A 19768-nucleotide genomic window follows, 5' to 3' on the forward strand; every position below is an offset into this window, starting at 1 on the left:
ATTGATGAAAGCAACCAATAATATAGTTATAGATATTCCGCAAAGTTTAGATAAGAGTCTAATCACAAATGAATCACAATCAGATTAAGTCCTTATCCCAAATCAGGGCACAACAAAGGGTGTAAAAGAAAACTACTGAATACAAATTTAGAGAGACTTTATTTACTATAAACTAGGAAGTTAACGCATTCAGTGTCTTAATCGCATATGATACTATATTGTATGAACGCATGTATGCGTTTATGTCACTGATTGAACGCACTGAGGGAGCTGAATGAGATACACTTGGGGGTAAATCCACGGTGACTCACGTTACTTTGTAGTCACTATTCCTAACAATCTTGTCGTATATTTGAGATCAAGAGCTTTCTACGTCGAAAACTTGATAATAATATCACAGAGTACATTACTGCGAATCATTTATCGAAGTACTTTTTCTCCATCAAATTATAAAAATTGGAGAAAAGTGGAAAATAACTCCATGACTCACGTTACAAGAAATGGACACGGAGTTTTACGCCTTTTGTGTTTATTGATTTCCCTTTGATTATTGAATGAATTAGTTTTAACAAAATAACAAAACAATGACATAAATATGCAAGCTTCTTTAATAGTTAACCAAATAAAATCAAAGATACACCCTTATTTAAATAAAATATAAAACCTTACGAACTCACGTTACAGCGATTTCGTGAATCACGTTACTTGCGACTACCTAGAATATTTTGATATTTTTTATCATTTCTAGCAAACAAATAGCATATTTATTACTTATTATTATTAGAATTAGAACTTTTCTGATACGTTATTTAGCTCTACCCAAAGCTTGGCGATTAATTAACATCGAAGATGAGGATGCAATTGAACTATCTAAGGCTCTTGCTTATTCAGCTTTTTTCTTTGATCTATATGTTTTTCAACTCTTTTTCTGGTTTTTTCTCTTTCATCCTTTATAAATTGGTTTTTCTTTTTTTGAGTCATGTTATCTAGCAACTTCTTCTTTTGCCTGATTTTTTGGCGGCAAGCCTATGTTTTTTCTTATACTCTTCGTACTTTCCGTCGTCTTTCAGCTTCTGTCTTCTTCTTTTTGCCCTTTCTGCCGCTGATAGAGGCATTGTAGCTACAAAATACATTCAAATATTTAGTTACTCGCTTTACAGTTGCAACAACGCGATTCACTGTGACTCACGTTACAAGTATCTCAAGTCATGTATTTCTATAAAATAACACTTATGCGGAGAAATAAACCGCGAGAATGACACCATCTAAGCCCAATCATACACATAGTTCAATATAAGTTCGTTTGTCCAAAACTTCAGTACAGTAAATGAAAAATATTGTTTTTTACGTTACTCACGTTACTCAACGACATGCAATTTTCATTCACCTCTTACATATTTTTCTTTCAACTTATGATAATTGTAATCAAAGTAACGCGTGAATAATTTAATAGACAACAGATAAATAAAGGTTACTTACCTCTTCTTTGCGTAAAAATCAATTAAAGTCGTAATATTTATAATCACTTATTTTACGTTCGTAGTTGATTCCGCAAGCAGCACTTACAATGTCGGAAATTATGACAACCGTTGACTTATTATTGACTTAAGGTTATAAAATTTGTTCTGCTACCCTCATTTGATTATTCTACATTCAAACACATTCTAAATTCAATAGTTTATTTTTTCGTTGTCATGTCCGAGTTACGCGGAAAGACCCTTGGGCGTTTTTTTTTTGTTGCCCCTACACTTTTTTTTAAATTTGGGATTTTTTAATGTTATTTCTATTCAGAATCACGAGCTCTTTCTATCCTAATAGGAGAAAAAAAGTGTCCCAAAATTTCCATACATTTTTCGATCTTTCCATTCCGCGACCGCCATACAAAGTCTATGAAAAATGGTGACGTAATGGAAATAAAAACCTTAGGACACGTTTTTTCTCCTATTAGGATAGAAAGAGCTCGTGATTCTGAGTAGAAATAACATAAAAAATCCCAAATTTGAAAAAAATAGTGTAGGGGACAACAAAAAAAAAACGCCCACTTACACCTGGCGAAAATTCACAAGAGGATTGCCGGTAGAAAATGCGATAATCCCTTTGTAAAGGAAACGAGCCCTGAGGCTTAACGTTTCACCAATTACCAAGCATTTTATTTACAAAGAGTACATAATGGAACAATATTGTAATTTATTATAAATAACATTCAATTGTGTTATGTTCATTCAACTGTATTTCTCGGTGAATAAATTAATACTTGTATTAGTAAATTAAACATTTCACAGCACAGAAAAATTACGTAAATAATAAATATTCGTAAAAGGTACCTGCACGCCCAAGAAGGCCCTTCGGTTATTTTATTTATCTTATGTTTTATATGCAAACATACACGCAAAATTTTAACCCATTCACACTTATAAAAGAATGAAGTTTTGAAAGTAGGTAAGCTTCATAATAATAACCGGGTCTTCTTTGGCACAGGTACCAATTTGCATAAAATAACTCTTTCAACTTGTGATTGTAATATAACTTATATAGTAAATATAAATTATTTACATTTATTCATTTAAAACGATATCATGTCACATACTTACAAAGAATTAAGTAGGTAATATTATTTTAAATTGATCATAAATGAAAACATTATTTCAAACATATCATAAAATACTCATTTTTAACTAGACATATTTATCGGACTTTCCGCTTCAGTTCATTCTGAGCCAAATGTGTACCTTAACTCATTAATAACGTACCTATAGTTTTTGGATTTAATGAGAATTTATATCTATTTTATAAACTGGAATTGTTTAAAATTCTGCTACTTAAATTAAGGCTTGTTGCAGTTTGGAAAAAAAAATGCATGAATATTATCTTGTTTGAAGTAACTACAGAGTCACGTAGCAAATTTTAACCCATATTTACAGTAGGTTGCAAACGTGAACCTTTTCGTGAATTTGTAATATTTTTCATGCACGTCTTTTCATTTCGTAACAAAATAGATTTCCTTTGAGTAATTTTATTCGGTTGCAACGTTCCGTGGAGACTCGGTCGTTCCGCTGACAACGTTGACGTCTTTACTCGTGTTTCAACCGCTATATTGTGTATCCTATACTAGGTATTTGATCGTAAAATAACGAACTTACGAGATTGAAGCTTGTTGGTTTTACGTTTTACTTATGTTTCTTTTTTGTGTTTTTAGCCGAGCAGCTAGAGACCTTGTGTACGAAGTGACGGTCCTAAGCTCGAGCTCATAATTATTCGTGTAATAAGCACTGATTTTTGTTTCCGTTTCATGTTTTTGTAAGCATATATTTTAAATGTATTGTCATACAAGTTTTGCTTAGTTTCGTACTAAGCATTGATTGTCCTTATGTGTGTAATTGTTTAATTTTGAAAAACGAGCGACGGCAGTGATTAATTAATAATCTTTTACCGCCATTTGCCAAATCATAAAATGTCACACACCCGCCAATGTATATGTCGGCGGCCGATCGTAAGATCGGCAGATCGTAATATATATAGGTAGGATAGGTTCGTTAGGTTGCTTTAGATGCCCGAAGGGCAAACTGCCCAGAAATAGGGAACTCGGGGAACGGGTCAAAGATTTTCACGTTTCACGATATGCCTGATCTTACGATCGGCCGCCGACATATACATGATATAAATACGAATATAAATACGAGCCGGCAAAATATAAACCTTACTTCAAAGGACTAAAGGTTAGCGTACGCCATATCATCATTGTTCATTGTACAATAATAGGCACTAACAACAGTTTTTTGTATCGGGATTAAAAAAAAGAATAAGTAACTCACAGTTGTTTGTAGTTGTATGTGTGCGTATAGAAAGATATAAATATTCTTAAAATGTCTGCAAGTCTCTAAAGGACATCTGACTAACATTAAGATTTTTTTTTCTTCAGCGCTTGCATTTTTTGCGCCGTGGTTAAAGCGCAACGATGAGTACAGTTACAATCTGCATTTAAATCTGCATTACCTGGAGCTTTCATTAAAACTCGAATTGAAGCTAAGAAACGCTGTTGGGATTTATGAAAGCACTGTTAAAAAATAGCCTTTAGATTTAAAAATACTCGTGTTTAAAAATACGACCACGTGTGTGAGAATACAATTGGTATTTTTAACAGGGCAGGTACCTAAATAGTAAAAAAGTGACATTATGTTATATGCATATGCATAATAGTCCTGTTTTCCGGACAGCGCGATGTCGGATAAACTTATTTAGCCAGTGTGTTTTTTTTTAAATCTCGTAACCACCCCATCGTTTCACTGTACGGAATTCTGAACAGACGTCACCTCGATTAAATTTGTCCCCAAAGGTGTAATCAAATTTTATAGGTGCCCTTTAGGCATTGTAGACCTCCAGATATGCACGATAAATGCCAATACCATTACGTTTCTGCGTAGGTGGCTCACACATTGCTTAGTAATTAAATTACTTCTTTATGGCCTTTCATTGAAATTTGATGGCTTTTCTTAATTGCCTTATTTGAAGTACTCTTATAACATTTATATGAGGAGGAGGCAAATAATTAATTAACCTCGTGACCTTACCTTACCTATCTAAAAAGAAATATACTAGCTTCTGCCCGCGACTTCGTCTGCATGTGATGATGATGATTGATAAATACTATCCTACGTTCTTCCTTGGGTCTCAAACTATCTCTATACCAATTCGAAATTCGAAAATCGGTTCTGCGGTTTAAACGTGAAGAGGTAAAATACAGATAGACAGACATTATTTATAATATTAGTAGGGATTTTCTTGCTACACATTCACGGCTTAGTAGGCCGATTTGTGCATGTGTGTGTGTGTCTGTGTGTGTGTGTGTGATTTGGTATTGATATTCTCGCACTTGGTACGCGTTAGATGCCAAATGATACTACTCAAATTCCAATCAAAACAGAAACGGCCACCTTTTCCGTCTAAATTAAGGGTGGACCAACTTTTTTTTGGTGTTATTCTGTTCCGTCAGCCTGCAGACGATACATATATTAGCATAGTTTGTTAGAAGAAATCTTATACTACCTTCTCCATGCTAGTATATGATCCATTATGGAAAAGGCTTATAATTGCCATAATACCAGGGTTATAAAAGTGACCCAGGAGACCGTAAATGGGTTACGGTCTCCTGGGTCACTTTTATTACTATTACTAGGTGGGTTGGTATAGACCGAGTGACAAGAGAAAGTTGATTCACCTATTTAAAAACCCATTATTAATTTATATCACGTTGGTAGTATTTTATAACTCCAGAAAAGTAATCAGCGAGTTTCGAACAAGCTATTTAAAACGTGCCGTGTTGATCTTAAGAAACAACTGTCTATCTTTATTTACTTTAATGAAGCTAACTTCCTATGAATTTATTCTAATCGAAACTCTATAAATTGAAACTGAGTGTGCCGTGAAGATATTTATCCATTTTCCTTGTTCACAAGGTTATAGCAATACTCCACAAAATAGTATTTTATACAATCGTGATATAATGGAGAGCTTTTCAGTCGAGTACCGTGTTTAGGCAACGAAGCTTGCTGAGTTGCCTAAGTAAGGTACGAGATTGAAAAGCTTGATTATATCACTATTGTATACAATACTTTTTCTACGAGTCAACAAAATAAACTTAAAACTAGTAGAAGAATCATATATGTAGGTAAAAAAACCAAAAGTATACAGCTAAGATGCGCGAGCAGCCGCGATACCTTCATACTCGTACGCGACCCGGCCCCCGCGCCCCGCGCCCCCGGCCGGTTGGTCAACGACACCTTCTCGTAACTCATGAGGCCCTGGTACTTGCTCCGCGCTTTCGATTGGTCAATTTCATTATAGTTGACTAAACAGTATCGAAATGATTATTATAGTTGACTAAACTGTATCGAAATGAGTATTATAGTTGACTAAACTGTATCGAAATGAATATTATAGTTGAGTTGGGGTCCCATAGTGAAAAAAGTATGCGATTTCACTTTGGTATACTTAATTCAAGCATTGCAGTCGACGAGTAGAAAAACATACTTAGAAGTTTTCAAGCTAAAAATTTTTTTCGGGTGTACAATAACCATGTTAGCGGATAGCATCATATGAGCACTTGCAAATAAAGTGAGAGAAATCTTTCACAATGGCAGTCCTTGTTCAATTGACAAATTATGAATGAATTTCGCCTGGCTTGTGTACTGTGTGTTGTGATTCATTAAACCTGGGTGCTTAGCCAACGTGCCAATCATTAACGCTCCGTAGTGTAGTCATCTCTCTCTATTACTATTCCATATTAATAGTGCGACAGTGACAGTTGCGTCTCGTTCGCTACGGAGCGTTAACGATTGCCGCGTTGGTTGGTTGGTTGATTTATCATACTCGCATTCATTTGATAGCGCGAGAAGGACGCAAACAGATTAATTATCAAATCAAAGTCATATTTATAAAGTTGGTAAAAAATCAAGTTTAAAGATCAAAATGCTGCTCTAGATTTCCATTAAATCGCTGGTTTATCCAGCATAAGGCCGCGGTCTGGATGCTAGCGGGTAAGTAACGGTAAATATCATAATAAATAAATGTACCTAATGCCTATGACTTATTTAGTAACTAAATATGAAAAGGTTTCACAGTGGGTCAGGTTCATCATATTGTTCGATAGAACATATCTAGATTTGAGTGGTTAAAAATATGGTGACTGCCCCGCTTGCGGCCCGCGGCCCGCTGGCATCCAGAACTCGGCCAACGAGCGATCTCTGATTATTAAATTATAGTCAAACCTGCTTAAGAATATTCTGACGCGGGGGTTCTACTGTAGTTCTAATAAATCTCGGGTTACATTACAATGTTCTCTCAATAAGCTCCACTTGCACCATTCCACTAACCCGAGGTTAACCGGTTGAACCTGACCAGCTATCATGGTCGCATTTTTATCACTTGTCATGCCATGCGTCACTTTCGCCCTTAGATATTTGTTAGAACGTGACAGCTATGGTGACAAATGATAAAGAGCCGGCCATCTTAGCCCTACTGGAGTTACCATTGTTACCAGTACAATTTGACACTGAGTTAATGGCTTAACTGCTTAATCTCGGGTTAGTGGGATGGTGCAAGTGGCCCTAAGTTTAAGGCCTGAGTGGACGCTCGAAGCGGAGCGTTCGGCGGGGCGTGCAGCGTGGCGTCGGGCTCACAAGTAAGGCCGCTATGGCCGCTACTATACGCGTGCATTTGTTTAACATGCACGCCGCGCGCCCCGCCCCGCTGCACGCCCAACTCGAGCGTCCACTCAGGCCTTACACTGTCACGTGAAACACAGGGGTGGTCAATCATCGAAATATTTATTGTCCATAACGTTGTTGATCCACGCGACGTACCCGCCGGTGCGCGTGTAGATGCCATACTTGCCTCGTTTGCCGCAGCCGTCGCCGAAACTCGTGATCCCCTGGAACACCAAATTATCCATAAATAAAGGGTCAGTGCCAAAGGACATGAATATAACAGTAAACTTTGATTAAAAGGTCGCGTATATGATTTGAAAGGGCCGGCCCTAAGGCTTGTGGGTCTAATATATGTAATATAATAATACAAGCTACTGTAGCGTTCATTGTTCTTATCTCTGTAGGAGATCCGTGAACCCATATTTTTTACATACAGGTTTACATATATTTTTTTCTTCAGAATATGTACTTATCTTGAATTATCTATTTCATAAAGTAACTATAAAATACAACATTTTTAATTACCTACCTAAACTGCGTGTTTTAGGTAACACTACTACAGTTTATATGTGAAAATTGGCGCATAGATAGTTTAATTTCATGTACGAATAATACGCTAAAAACTCCCGTTTCCTAAATAATAGGTCCAATACACCATTTTCACTGATCATCCTCAGTTAAACTATATGGTATATGTATCCAGTTTGTAGTTTTTCCGTTGCCAAATCCGTTTTATCTATCTTCCAAAGTTATCTCGTATGCCAAAATACTTGTTTCACGCTAACCGATTCCAGAAACATCCATTTCAAAAATTCAATTTTGCCTAACAACCGTTTGCACGGCGGGAGACCGAAATCGGTTGCGTTATCTAGATAGCATGGTAAGAGGACAGCGTTAATAGTTTTGGGTCAGTTAGAAAAATTGTATTTTGGGAACCTACTCTGAGAAAAGCATAAAATATTATCAGAAAATAATGACTTAAAAATACAATCTTGGTAACGAAAACGTATTGAGAACCGATCGTTGAGAAAAAATGTAAGCACTTCGACGTAAATATTATCTTGAAAGTGAATGGAAGTAAGTATGGTACAAAAGCTCTCTATTAAAAGAAATGGGTTTCCTGTTTTTTTATAATATCCATTAACAATTAATTCTACATAAAAAATTGTCCATACTTTGTGATTCTATAAAAATTATAATATGTTTTTATAGTAAACCTTAAAAAAAGTCCCTTATTTAGTAGCGGGATCGCTTCACGTAAACATGTATGTAACTTTTAATACTAGCCGAAGCTTTCTAACTTCTTTTGTCAATTATAAGACAAGGCTTAGGCGGTTTTCATATAATTATTTTGTGTAATCGTCGCGTTTGTAAGTTACGACAAAGTTAATCTTAGTTGTAAGTTAATCTTACACGGATCCTTATAACAAAATACGACACTGTTCTCATAAAGCTACGATTCATTATTTCATGCTCTTTGACAACCCGACATCATGCCATTCATTATATATACTGATACTGATACTAGGGGTAACTCCAGCCAGCAGATCCTGCAGCAAGCTAGGAAGAGGAGACTACAGGGGGGAGGCGAAGTTGAGGCAAATAGCCCTGTAAGCTCGTATGACTCTGCTGATTCAACCTAAGCGGCATCGAGTCAGTGGAGGGGTCAGCGTCACCTCACACCGGCTAAGCCTCAAACGCGAAATCAAACAAAGTACGCGCGCAAACCAGCTTATTACGCAACAACCCCTGCCACCCCTCCGTAGGCGCCCGCAGCCTGCCCGAGACACCGGAGCACCCAGTAGGGTAACAGCACCAGTGGCCAGCCGGTTACCAGTGGTCAGCCTTTTGAGTCGTTTATTGGTCATAAATATCTGGTATATTCGTTTAAACAAATCGCGAGTACTCAAATAGGAGCTTTGATTCCTTATTGGTTAATACGTCACACGACAGGTGCGGTGAGGGAACGGGGGGAAGAAATATACTCGTTCATACAGGTGCTGTTTGTCGACGAGTGCAATTGTGTCATGTCCGCCATATTTTTTACTGCACGTGGTGTTCTCTTAACAGGCAAGAAAAACTATGTTTTAATGTTAAAAGTTATTGTTTTTGTTAATGATTGGTTTATTTATTAGTTTATCTATTAAATTGCATTATATATGAATGAAAATATCAATAATTTACTTATAAATTGTGGGGGCTGGCCACTGGATAACCCTTTTTTCCAAAGAATCCAGTGCCCAGCCCCCCACGGCTGACCTTTGGGTTATTCGTTTATTTTATTATTTTCGAGCCAATGCGACCGTTAGGACCGTTAAATTTACATTTTCAAATTTAGTTAGGCATGCCCTAGTCAATTTAAAGTAAAACCCAGTAGTCAGCCGCATTTGAAATAACGTTTTAATGCGGCTGAGCACTGGGTTTCGTGGATCCAGTACTCAGCCATTGACCTTGCTTGGTACGTCGCCGCCAAAAATATGTCTACATTTTTAAACCCTATCCCATTGAAATAAGGTTCAAAAGTGTATACATATTTTTAACGTTAACTATACATAACTTTCTTTTTGCTTTTTCCTGGTCGGTATATGACTTTGTTTATTAATGATAATTAGTAGATCTGCATAGACTCGATTAATTATTTTTTACCGAATACTTACTAGGAACATAATTATATATTCGGTTTAAAGAAATTTTATTGTCTAAGAAATTACAGAAATTTCACTTATAAGACAACTTATAAATAGATAACTTACAGTATTTACAAGTTACGCAATAAGCAAGCACTTAATGACAGTGTTTAACAATAAACAGTTGCATTTAGATTTAAACTAATAATTAAAACACAAGAATAAGACTAAAAATCGACCCTAATGGTCTTAACATAAGGTTTAGATTTAGTTGGTTAGTAATAGGAACATGCGAGGGTATCTTTTTTGTTCGACTCATGACGGCCAGACTTGTTTATAGGGCCAGTTAAACGAGACATTTAAGCTGTAGTTAATTATCGGTTATCGATATGACTTTTCTATTTTTATTTTTATAATTGTTAACGCGATACTGGCGTTAACTATATTCTTGTCTTTGTTGTAGAATTATTGAAACTAGTTTTATGATGATAAATTAGCAATATTTATTGTAGTTTTTACATTAAGATGTTGACATTAAGTAAATTGTTTTTTCTTGTCCTTGATATATTTCAAGTATTTCAAAATTAGAATGCGCGCCGCATCGTAGATTCTTCTGGCGGCGCTAATGTATAAAGGTTGGATCATTGACAATAATATTATTATTTTAAATATACTTAAGTTATTATAACTATTTTATCCTATATATTTATTTTTTATCTTTTCTATTTTATTTTATTTATTATTATTATTTTATGTATATTCGTTTATTTTACACATTTGATAAAACCAGTGTACCTATGTGTATTAATTGAACTGAAGTAAGCATTTTAAGCCTTTTTTTTTCACATACATAGTAATTTTATATTACGTTATATTTCTAGGTAGGTATATTTTCTTTTTTATTATTTTAAGTATGTTAATTAGTTTCGCATTTTAGATCTACGGTATTTTTTTTTTCATCTTCGTATACCTAAATGAAATACATATTATTATTTTAGTTTGACAGGTGTTTATAATTTCGATTTATTTATTTAAGTATTTTTGTTTTAACTGATGTTAGTTTAGATGGTACTTTTTATGTTGTGATATTGTTTATAATATGTAATTTTAATTTGCTTTTAAAAGTTTTAAATGGTTTGATATCTTTCAGAGTTTTGGGTAGGTTATTATATAATTTTGCACCATCATGCATCAAATTCAGGGTTCCATATCTGGTTCTAGGGAAACGTAGTGCTAAGTGGTCCGCGTTTCTGAGTTTCATTCTCTGGTATTTACTTTTGGTGTTAAAGGTAATATTACCTGATTTACCTCGTTAATTTTTGACGGACTAATTATTAGAAAATAAATATTGCGATTCTTAGTTTGCAAGAATAGTGTTAGTTAATTAAGTACCTATGGCCAACAAATTTCGTGTCATAAAAATTGTATGTACCTATAAGATTTTTTACAATAAGTAAACAAGTAGGTAAGTAATACATACTCGTATAATATGCAAAAAAATTATAAACTAAAATTAAAAACTAGAACTAACTACAATAACAATAACTAAAATTATAAATAAAAAATAGATATTATAACATTGTTGATATATGCAAAAAATTATAAACTTAAATTAAAAACTACAACTAACTACAATAACTATAACAAAAATTATAAAGAAAAAATAAATATTATAATATCGTTGATTTTGATATAAATATCAGTGATTTTGATCTAATTATTATGAATAGTTTATATAGGCTGAGTACTGGGTACAAAGAGGCTGCTTACTGGATTTTGGAGGCTGACTACTGGAGAAAAGTGCCACTTTTTGTTTAAACTTAATTAGAGATATTATAAAGAGGATTGTTATTTTTTTAAATATTTTGTTTTAAAACTATGATAAACAATTGATCTAACCATGTCATCTTTTTAATTATCCGACTAATCCTGTAGAAATGCCGAACGTTCAAACTTAAAAAAGTCGTTATAAGGCTGACTACTGGTGCCTTTACCCTAGATAGAACTGGAGTGTAGGGTTTGCAGTCAGGATAGTAGGAGAGACGAGAAATTTTTAGCCGACCCGAATACAAGGCATCGTAACACATCATGCCATTCATTACATGAAGATTTAGCATAAATCGGCATTTAATTTGTACTTGAAACATTCGTATCTCTATATTTTCATAGCAGGTACAGTTTTTGCTCATAATTCTCATAAACAAAAAAGAGGATCATTGCCTTCGTGGTCTCGGGGTTTTCGCTCCATTAAAAAATGTGATATAGATTCGTTTTAATTTTGAATTTGAGTTTAATTACAAATTAAAATGACAATAGCGCCGTTTCCACTTTATTCTACTTTTTAAACAAGCTAATTTTTTAACTGAAATGACAAACTACAAAACCGACACGATATACTGTGACAATACTGTGTTTCTATCATTCAAATTAATCCTTTGCGTGCCATGATTGTATGTAAACCTTGAAAATTATCAAAGGAGGAATCTGTTACAAGTTAAATACCTTAACTTGGTGAAAATTAAATCATGGTTAGTGTCGGCGGTTTCAAATTGTCATGCCGCACGCTACTAATGCAGAATGCCGATTCTGATTTAACAATTACTTAAGGGTTTGGTCTTGTTTTGATACTACCTTGAAGAACGTTTCTGTGGCTTTAAAAGTTGAAAAAAAAACCGTACCTCAGGTAAAACTTTTACAATCATTCTAATTTTTTTATCTCAAATATCGGTTACATGGTTAATAAGAGCGAAAGCTGTCTTCCTTATTTTCTGAATTTCCCTTCCGCCATTTATATGTCAGCCTGTAAAATGTTGGTACCTACCGGAATTTAAACTTGGGCACTTCGTTGGCAGCGTCACAAGTTTCACGTTGACAAACGCCCTGTTTTCGCATTTCCTTTTAAAAATCTCCGTATATATGTTACCTAATCGTAACTCGGTGATTAGTTTAACTGGATCAGATATATTTAAGTCCGAGGAGGTTTGAGAAGATATTTATTTTTGTTGTAACTGACAGTCCGATATCGTCCGGCGGACTGTTAATCAGTGGGCCCCTTTACGGTAAATACGCCGACACTATACGGTTTGGTAAATGTGAGAGTTCAAGTCACGCCCAAGACAGTGAATTTTCCCGTTTTTCCTCAGTACAAATTTATCACTTAAAGGTTACACGTTAAAAATATTTGTTCAGCTAGTGCTTATGTGGCAAAGTTACTGCCGTTACCCGCCAAGGTAATTTCGCGGCTAAGCCGAGGAATTATGGCTGAACTTATTTTCCGTCGCCTCGGTTTATCTTGAAAGCACCGGATGCATTTATTACTCTTTAAGTAACGGTTAACCGCACTACTGTACATTCTATTATTAGTTCATTTTCTATTTACAAATTGTTGTTTGTTGTACTTGTTGACCTTTTTCTGCTGGCAATATTTGTTTACCATAAAAAAAGCCCCCCACAAAGCACGTCAAATGTTGTAAGGATTTTGTTTTCATGTAAAAGCAATATTGCTGTTTAGCCAACTGATTACGTTTTCTTACGGGTAGGTATGGGTATGTTTTTACAAAATAGGTTTGCAATAATAAGTATGTATGAAAATATAAATTATTATGTAAGGCATCAGGCATCGCAATATTTTAGGCTATCTGTAAAACATGCTAAAATAACGAGAGCAAAAGCCCGCGGTGGGTATAAATTGGAAGAAACTCATTGGAAGATGGCCACAAAAACCCAGCGACTTTTCTCCAAGACGTGATAATTGTATCTCACTGTGAATATTTTGCTAAGATATTATCCTAAGATCCATTTTCTTTTTAACCGCTTAAAAAGTTATTTTCTGGATTTAAATGAGGTTTTATTTATAAGTATATTATCCAAGAAATAAGTGTTATGGCACGTTACTGGCTAAGAGCTAAGAATAAGAATGTACCCCGATAAAAGCGAAAATTATTTGCTGTGAAATTGGTAGCGAGGGAGTGGGGTCCTTTGTCAATCATTGTGCTATTAATTGCCTTTTGGTTATGAATATTTAATTTTAATAGTGCATGGCAAAGGTTACGCTACGCCCCAATAATGTTCTGTTTATGATTACTTCTCTTCCCTCTTCTGAACCCTGTACTACTTTGGCAGCGGGGTTTGGTATGCGTACTAAGGTGTTGGGATTATTGTAAATAAAAGTGTAGACTCCGGAAAAATAATTACTGTATATTAACACTACTCAAAAACTAAACTAACAAAAATTACAATATTTAACTAGTAGTAGTAGGGAGCGATATAAAATCAAACTCGACCTGTGATAATAAAGGTACGAGACAACTCGACGAGTTGACGTCTAACTCAGAACTGTCTTCTGACACCCCGCGATTCCGATGACCATAACTTTGCAGGTAAGCATCAGGCTCATCGGGATAGCGGTACAGGACCGATAACGGTTTGCACATGCCGGGTCCTAGCGTTTCTCACGCTGGCTACAAATTAGTTTATTACTTAACTTAACTATAGTTATTCGGACACCGATAAAGAAATAAAACAAAAATGGACAAACAAAGAGTCAGTGCCGACAAGGAAAAGGAAATGCATTTTACAATACTTTTACAAGCTTATTCCTAACGGTAATAAATAAACAAAGTCACCGTTACGAATGCTATGCACATTGCGTATAACGGGAAAAGCTAAAATTTAATTAATTTAATTATTTATTTAATATCGTCCCTACACTATCAAAGAGTTATTTGTAGTTTGTAGAGGTAGAGCCCCGTACCTCAAAAGAAAAAAAGCTTCCTTATTGATTCCTTAAAGGATCACTCGTCCAGGTCTGTCTGTCCGTCTGCCAATTTGCTGCGAAAATACAGGACCGATTGAGTTGAAATTTGGTATATATACCCGATTTGGTCGATTACCCGAAGACGTAACGTTAATAAATGAATTTGAATTTTGGCGGCCATTTTTGGGGGCATGATCATTTTAAATCACGCAAGATTTAAAACCGCTAGATTTAACATGCTATTCCTATACCGCCGCTGCAGTGCCAACAGTCCAAATTGCCGACACGTCGTGTTACCTGTGATCGCATACAGCTAGTTCGCGTAGCTTGCTATATTAGTTTTTCAAAGTTATTTCAAACATAGACAGAGAGAATCATACTATATTTGTCTTACACTAGTACTAGCACCCAAAAAAAAGGATGAGTATTCGTTTTCCTGGTTCTTACTGACTGACAAATTGGTTTGACCAACTATAGTTACTCGTATCCTGTACACCTGTCTATAGGAGCACTGTAGTCCACAAACTCACCTGTAAGTAATAGCGCGCGTCTTGTCCCCTACACAGCAGCGGGCCGCCCGAGTCTCCGGCGCAAGAGTCACGGCGCCCGCGCCCCGCGCACACCATGTTCTCCGTGATCGCGTACTGCCAGTACGAGCGCCGGCACACGCCTTGCTGGATTGTTGACACCTGACAATTAGAATACATATTATTAGAATAAAAAAACTTAAAGTGAACGACGCACCGTTTGACGATCTGCAGATGAACTGCAAATCACTATTAGCGCCCATATGTGCATATAGTGATTTGCTGAACATCGGTTTGCTACTGTAAAGCGGTCACGCATTCGCCAATCGAGGCATAAATATAGTTAACATAATACTTATAACAAAGCGTCTCTGATTATTCCGCACACATTATACGCAGGCGTAACTACACCATACATACTTTTTTTATTTATTTAATCTTCAAACGCTAAAAAATTAATTATTTCATAACCATAACCTGCGAATCATATTATAATACCCTCCAAGATTGCAGCTCAAACAACATGTCACAATTGCTTAAACTTTGTAATGTGACTCTCGTAACTTGTATCCCCACATAATTCTTAAAGAGTCGAAAATTCCACAAAGACGGTGGCGTACTCCAACTTCGCACTTTAAAGTTTTAACACAAGTGTCTCAATACGATGTAAATTAACATTAGTTATTGCATGTCAGATTGGCGTGAAAAAAAATGAATTGTGTACACTCAAGCGCGTTTTGGCTCGCTTCCACTGAAATTTCAAATCGGATGTTTCTTTTGTTTTGGCAGAGTACACTCATTGGGGTTGGCTAATACTCTTACTTACCAGACATTTGTTTTTATTGTTAATACGTTTTATACTCGTAAAGGCCTGACCACCAAAGCATTAAGGGTCACAGTAAAAAAATAAAGTAAGTACCAATAATATACACAATACAATACTCTTTATTTATTTATTCTTTGATTTCTAGGTAAAACTAAAAATGGTTGCACTTAGGTTTTTGCAGTTAGTTTCAATCATGTTTCAATATCGATCTAGGATGGTAAGAATATTGCGATCGCTTGCACAAAGGGAAATGATTTTCGCAGATTATTTCCAGTGACAGAGTTGCACCTGGTGCATCTTTTCAATTTCCGCTACGAGCGGAATTATTAGAGTTAAGATAAAACCGTTTTATCTGTAAACAAACTGCGCCAATATTAATTAATAAGAAGGTATTGTGGGAGATTCAAACATTTTTTTTATTATCATTATTACCTGAGTGCCTGAGTGAGGGCATAGAGAAATAAGTAAGACAAGAGTGCTCACTCCATACATCAGTTCAGACTATTAATTTCAGTGTCTACATCTAGCATCGAGTAGCGGAACTATCAGTACTGCTACTTGACAATAGATGTAGCAGTACTGATAGTTCCGCTACTCGATGCTAGATGCTAATAGTCTTTTTGGTACTAAAACTGATGTATGGAGTGAGCACTCTATGTATTTTTTTCTCTATGGTGAGGGTTAGTAACACACTGTCGGCTGATTTTAACATCGACCTAAGGTGGAGTGGGGTATATTTTTACTGGAAAAATCAGTTGATCGGTTCTTACCATACTCCAGAATGACGTAGATTAGTCAAGTGTACGGCGGTAGGGTAGGCTACTCTTTATGAAGACAATGGCTTGTTAGACCTGGCCCCTATTTCACCACGCCGACATTTGTCAGTGACATATGTCGAGTGACAATTGTCAAGTGACAGGTGACAAGTGACAACTTCGTAAACTGTTTTTGTATAGAAGTGCTTATAAACATGACAGGCATTTAGTTACAATTGTCCATCTTTCATTTAATGACAATGATTTGGTGAAACAAGAGTAGTTTTTATAAGTCGACATATTTGTCGATTTGTCGGTAATTCTTGACATGAGATCGGAGCTGTGTGACAATTGTATTGTTTTCGTTGTTAGCAAACCCCGTTATCATTGTTGCAGTTCATTGAAAATAAACGTTGGCAAAACTGTGTACCTTAAATTCGCCTTTAGGGTACAAATAAAAATCGCTTTAAATCGCTTTTAAACTAGCATTAAATCATAATTCCATTATAAATTGTAATTGTTACCTATGAAGGCGTTTAGTAGGTAATTCAACATTTAGGACTTGGAATAAGTCTCAGTATAGTTTTCATAATTTAAAAAATATATATAATGCGAAGTTGGGGACCGGTAGCGAAATTAGGTATGTTTAGGTAGATATTGTTTTTTTAATAATTTACATGGGCGAAGTTGGGCACTAACAGTAAAGTTAGGGTTTTGGTTAGTTAGAAAATGAATCTCCGCGAAAGCAATAGTGGTGATATTCTTATATATACAAGGGACGAATATATAAAGTACGAATAGATTCCTACTTTGACGTCACTGACTTTGCATTTGCACAAAAAAATACTTAAAACAAACAAAAAAATAATGCTTTGACGCCTTGTCAACAAATAATGTAGGTATATGCTGCATTAGATGGGGTCGGGACACAGAGATGGGATCTCAATCAATATCATGTTAGTGATGACAACACGGCACATCGAAAGCAATTAACGATCTCTTGTGAAGAATTGATAAATATGTCGACTAGTAAAAATTACCCTTGTTTCACAAAATAATTGTCATTAAATTTAAGATGGACAATTGTACCAAACTACCTGTCATGTTTATATGAAGTTCTATACAAAACAATTTACGAAATTGTCATCTATCACCTGTCACTTGACAATTGTCACTCGACATATGTCACTGACAAATGTCGGCGTGGTGAAACAAAGGTCTGTCATTTTTTTGACAATTGTCGTACCTGTCAGCTTGGTGAAATAGGGGCCGGTAACCTGATCCTTTTTATCTTTGATCTCAGTCAAAGGTTATGTCACTTATGTCAGTCCACCGCATGACGTAGCAAGTAGACGATAAAATCGGCTACTTATCAGGCAGACACACAGGGCCGTTTCGATCGAAACGGCCCTGGTAACCTGATGTAGTTTTTAGGGTTCCGTACCCAAAGGGTAAAAACGGGACCCTATTACTAAGACTCCGCCGCTATAACAACAAATACTAAAAACAGAATAAAATAAAGATTTAAGTGGGGCTCCCATACAACAAAAGTGATTTTTGACCGAAGTTAAGCAACGTCGGGCGGGGTCAGTACTTGGATGGGTGACCGTTTTTTTGCTTGTTTTGCTCTATCTTATGTTGATTGTGCGGAACCCTCCATGCGCGAGTCCGACTCGCACTTGGCCGCTTTTTTATCTTCTCACCTGCGCTTCATGCAGTATCCTGGTCCCGTGGACGTCAGTAGACCGCTTCTTGCCCCAGCCAAGGATGACGCAGCTGGTATGCGGCGCCAGGGTTTGCTGCTCGCCAGGCAGACACGCGATGCCGTGCCCCATATCCAAACGGGCGGGCCCGGGCAGCCTGACACAGATTTAATTTGACCGTTTTGAAAAATAAACTTAAAAATTGGTATTATTTCAACTGTAGTGACAACTTGGTTTATGAATTTTGTCTAAATTACAGTAGTCATAAGCTAGAAGCATGTTCAGTTTTTGTCCAAATAAATATTAAAACATTAAGAGACTGAATAGGTGCAAATAAGGCGCTAGCCGTCGAAGTGCGGTAACCTGGAATACAATAATATACGACCAGGGTTCTAAAATCAATTACCTATATAAGCTAATGCTTTAACTTTAAACTGTAGAACTATTCTCCCGACTTTTTCTAATAAAATCTATAACTAATTTGCCAATTTGACCAAATTGTATTTTAAAATTAGATTTATTCGCGTTATTTATTAAAGTATTTGAGTTTAACAATCACTTGTACATAAATTATAAAAAAATAGAAACGCGTTTCTATTGTGCATTTCCTTAACATCTGACCCAAGTACCCCTAGCTCAACTTCTTTTTAAAAAGTTGTGTAATAAGAAGGTATTGCTCGCAGACAATTACCTACTAAAACAAAAGGCGACAGAAACTCGTCAATATTATTAGAAACTTTCCTGAGTTTTTACCAGAATTTTCTCCCTCATTCGGATCTTTTTCTGAGAATTCATCTCAAGCGTAGATAAGTCTGCTGGTTCCCAAGTTTTTATTCCTTCTTATCGCACAACATTTCACAGTATGGCTTCGGTGTTTTACTTGAAGCAGAAAATAGGAATATTTACCTACTTATCTTTGTTTTCCCGGAAAATGTGTTACATTCGAAACTATCAATTGTTTAGTCCAACTATACAAACAGTAGATAGTTCCACCCAAACAAACATACAATCCAATCCAATCATCCAATGTATCCAAACATGTTAGGCAATTTAGAAAACGTACAGTGTAGTACCAATATACCTACTAATGTTATATTGAAATAAATCAGATATGTCATATTATAATATGCGCTGCGTTTAAATGTGGATCCCTAACAGTAGGCCTAGCACATGATCGGCGCGACAGTCTCTCGCGGCGAGATGACTACCCGTCTTTGAAATGAAATAAAAAGTTGAAATGAAAGTTTATTCACGAGAATGTTCTACAGTAATGGTACAGTAGATGTTATTAAGTGTACATATTGACCCATGATAATTATGTTCGGCCTTATGGCATGTGAAAATTATTTGTATTGACATAGTTCATGCATGT

At 35.7% G+C, this 19768-nt stretch overlaps 2 protein-coding genes across 2 annotated transcripts in view; both read right to left on the reverse strand.

Annotated features, from left to right (window-relative positions):
• LOC134650479 (uncharacterized) overlaps nucleotides 1-19768 on the reverse strand; it is a 166278-nt gene that overhangs the window by 144472 nt on the left and 2038 nt on the right. The window lies entirely within an intron of this gene.
• Nucleotides 7299-19768, reverse strand: part of LOC134650211 (vitamin K-dependent protein C) — a 30317-nt gene continuing 17847 nt past the window's right edge. The window contains exons 9-11 of the mRNA XM_063505154.1: nucleotides 18397-18553; nucleotides 15116-15274; nucleotides 7299-7426 (exon numbers count right to left, since the gene is read on the reverse strand). Coding sequence (XP_063361224.1) covers nucleotides 7307-7426; nucleotides 15116-15274; nucleotides 18397-18553 — 436 coding nt within the window. The 3' untranslated portion in view covers nucleotides 7299-7306. The remainder of the gene's footprint in view (nucleotides 7427-15115; nucleotides 15275-18396; nucleotides 18554-19768) is intronic.

The sequence above is a fragment of the Cydia amplana genome, chromosome 8, assembly GCF_948474715.1.
Source record: "Cydia amplana chromosome 8, ilCydAmpl1.1, whole genome shotgun sequence".
Lineage (NCBI taxonomy): Eukaryota > Metazoa > Arthropoda > Insecta > Lepidoptera > Tortricidae > Cydia > Cydia amplana.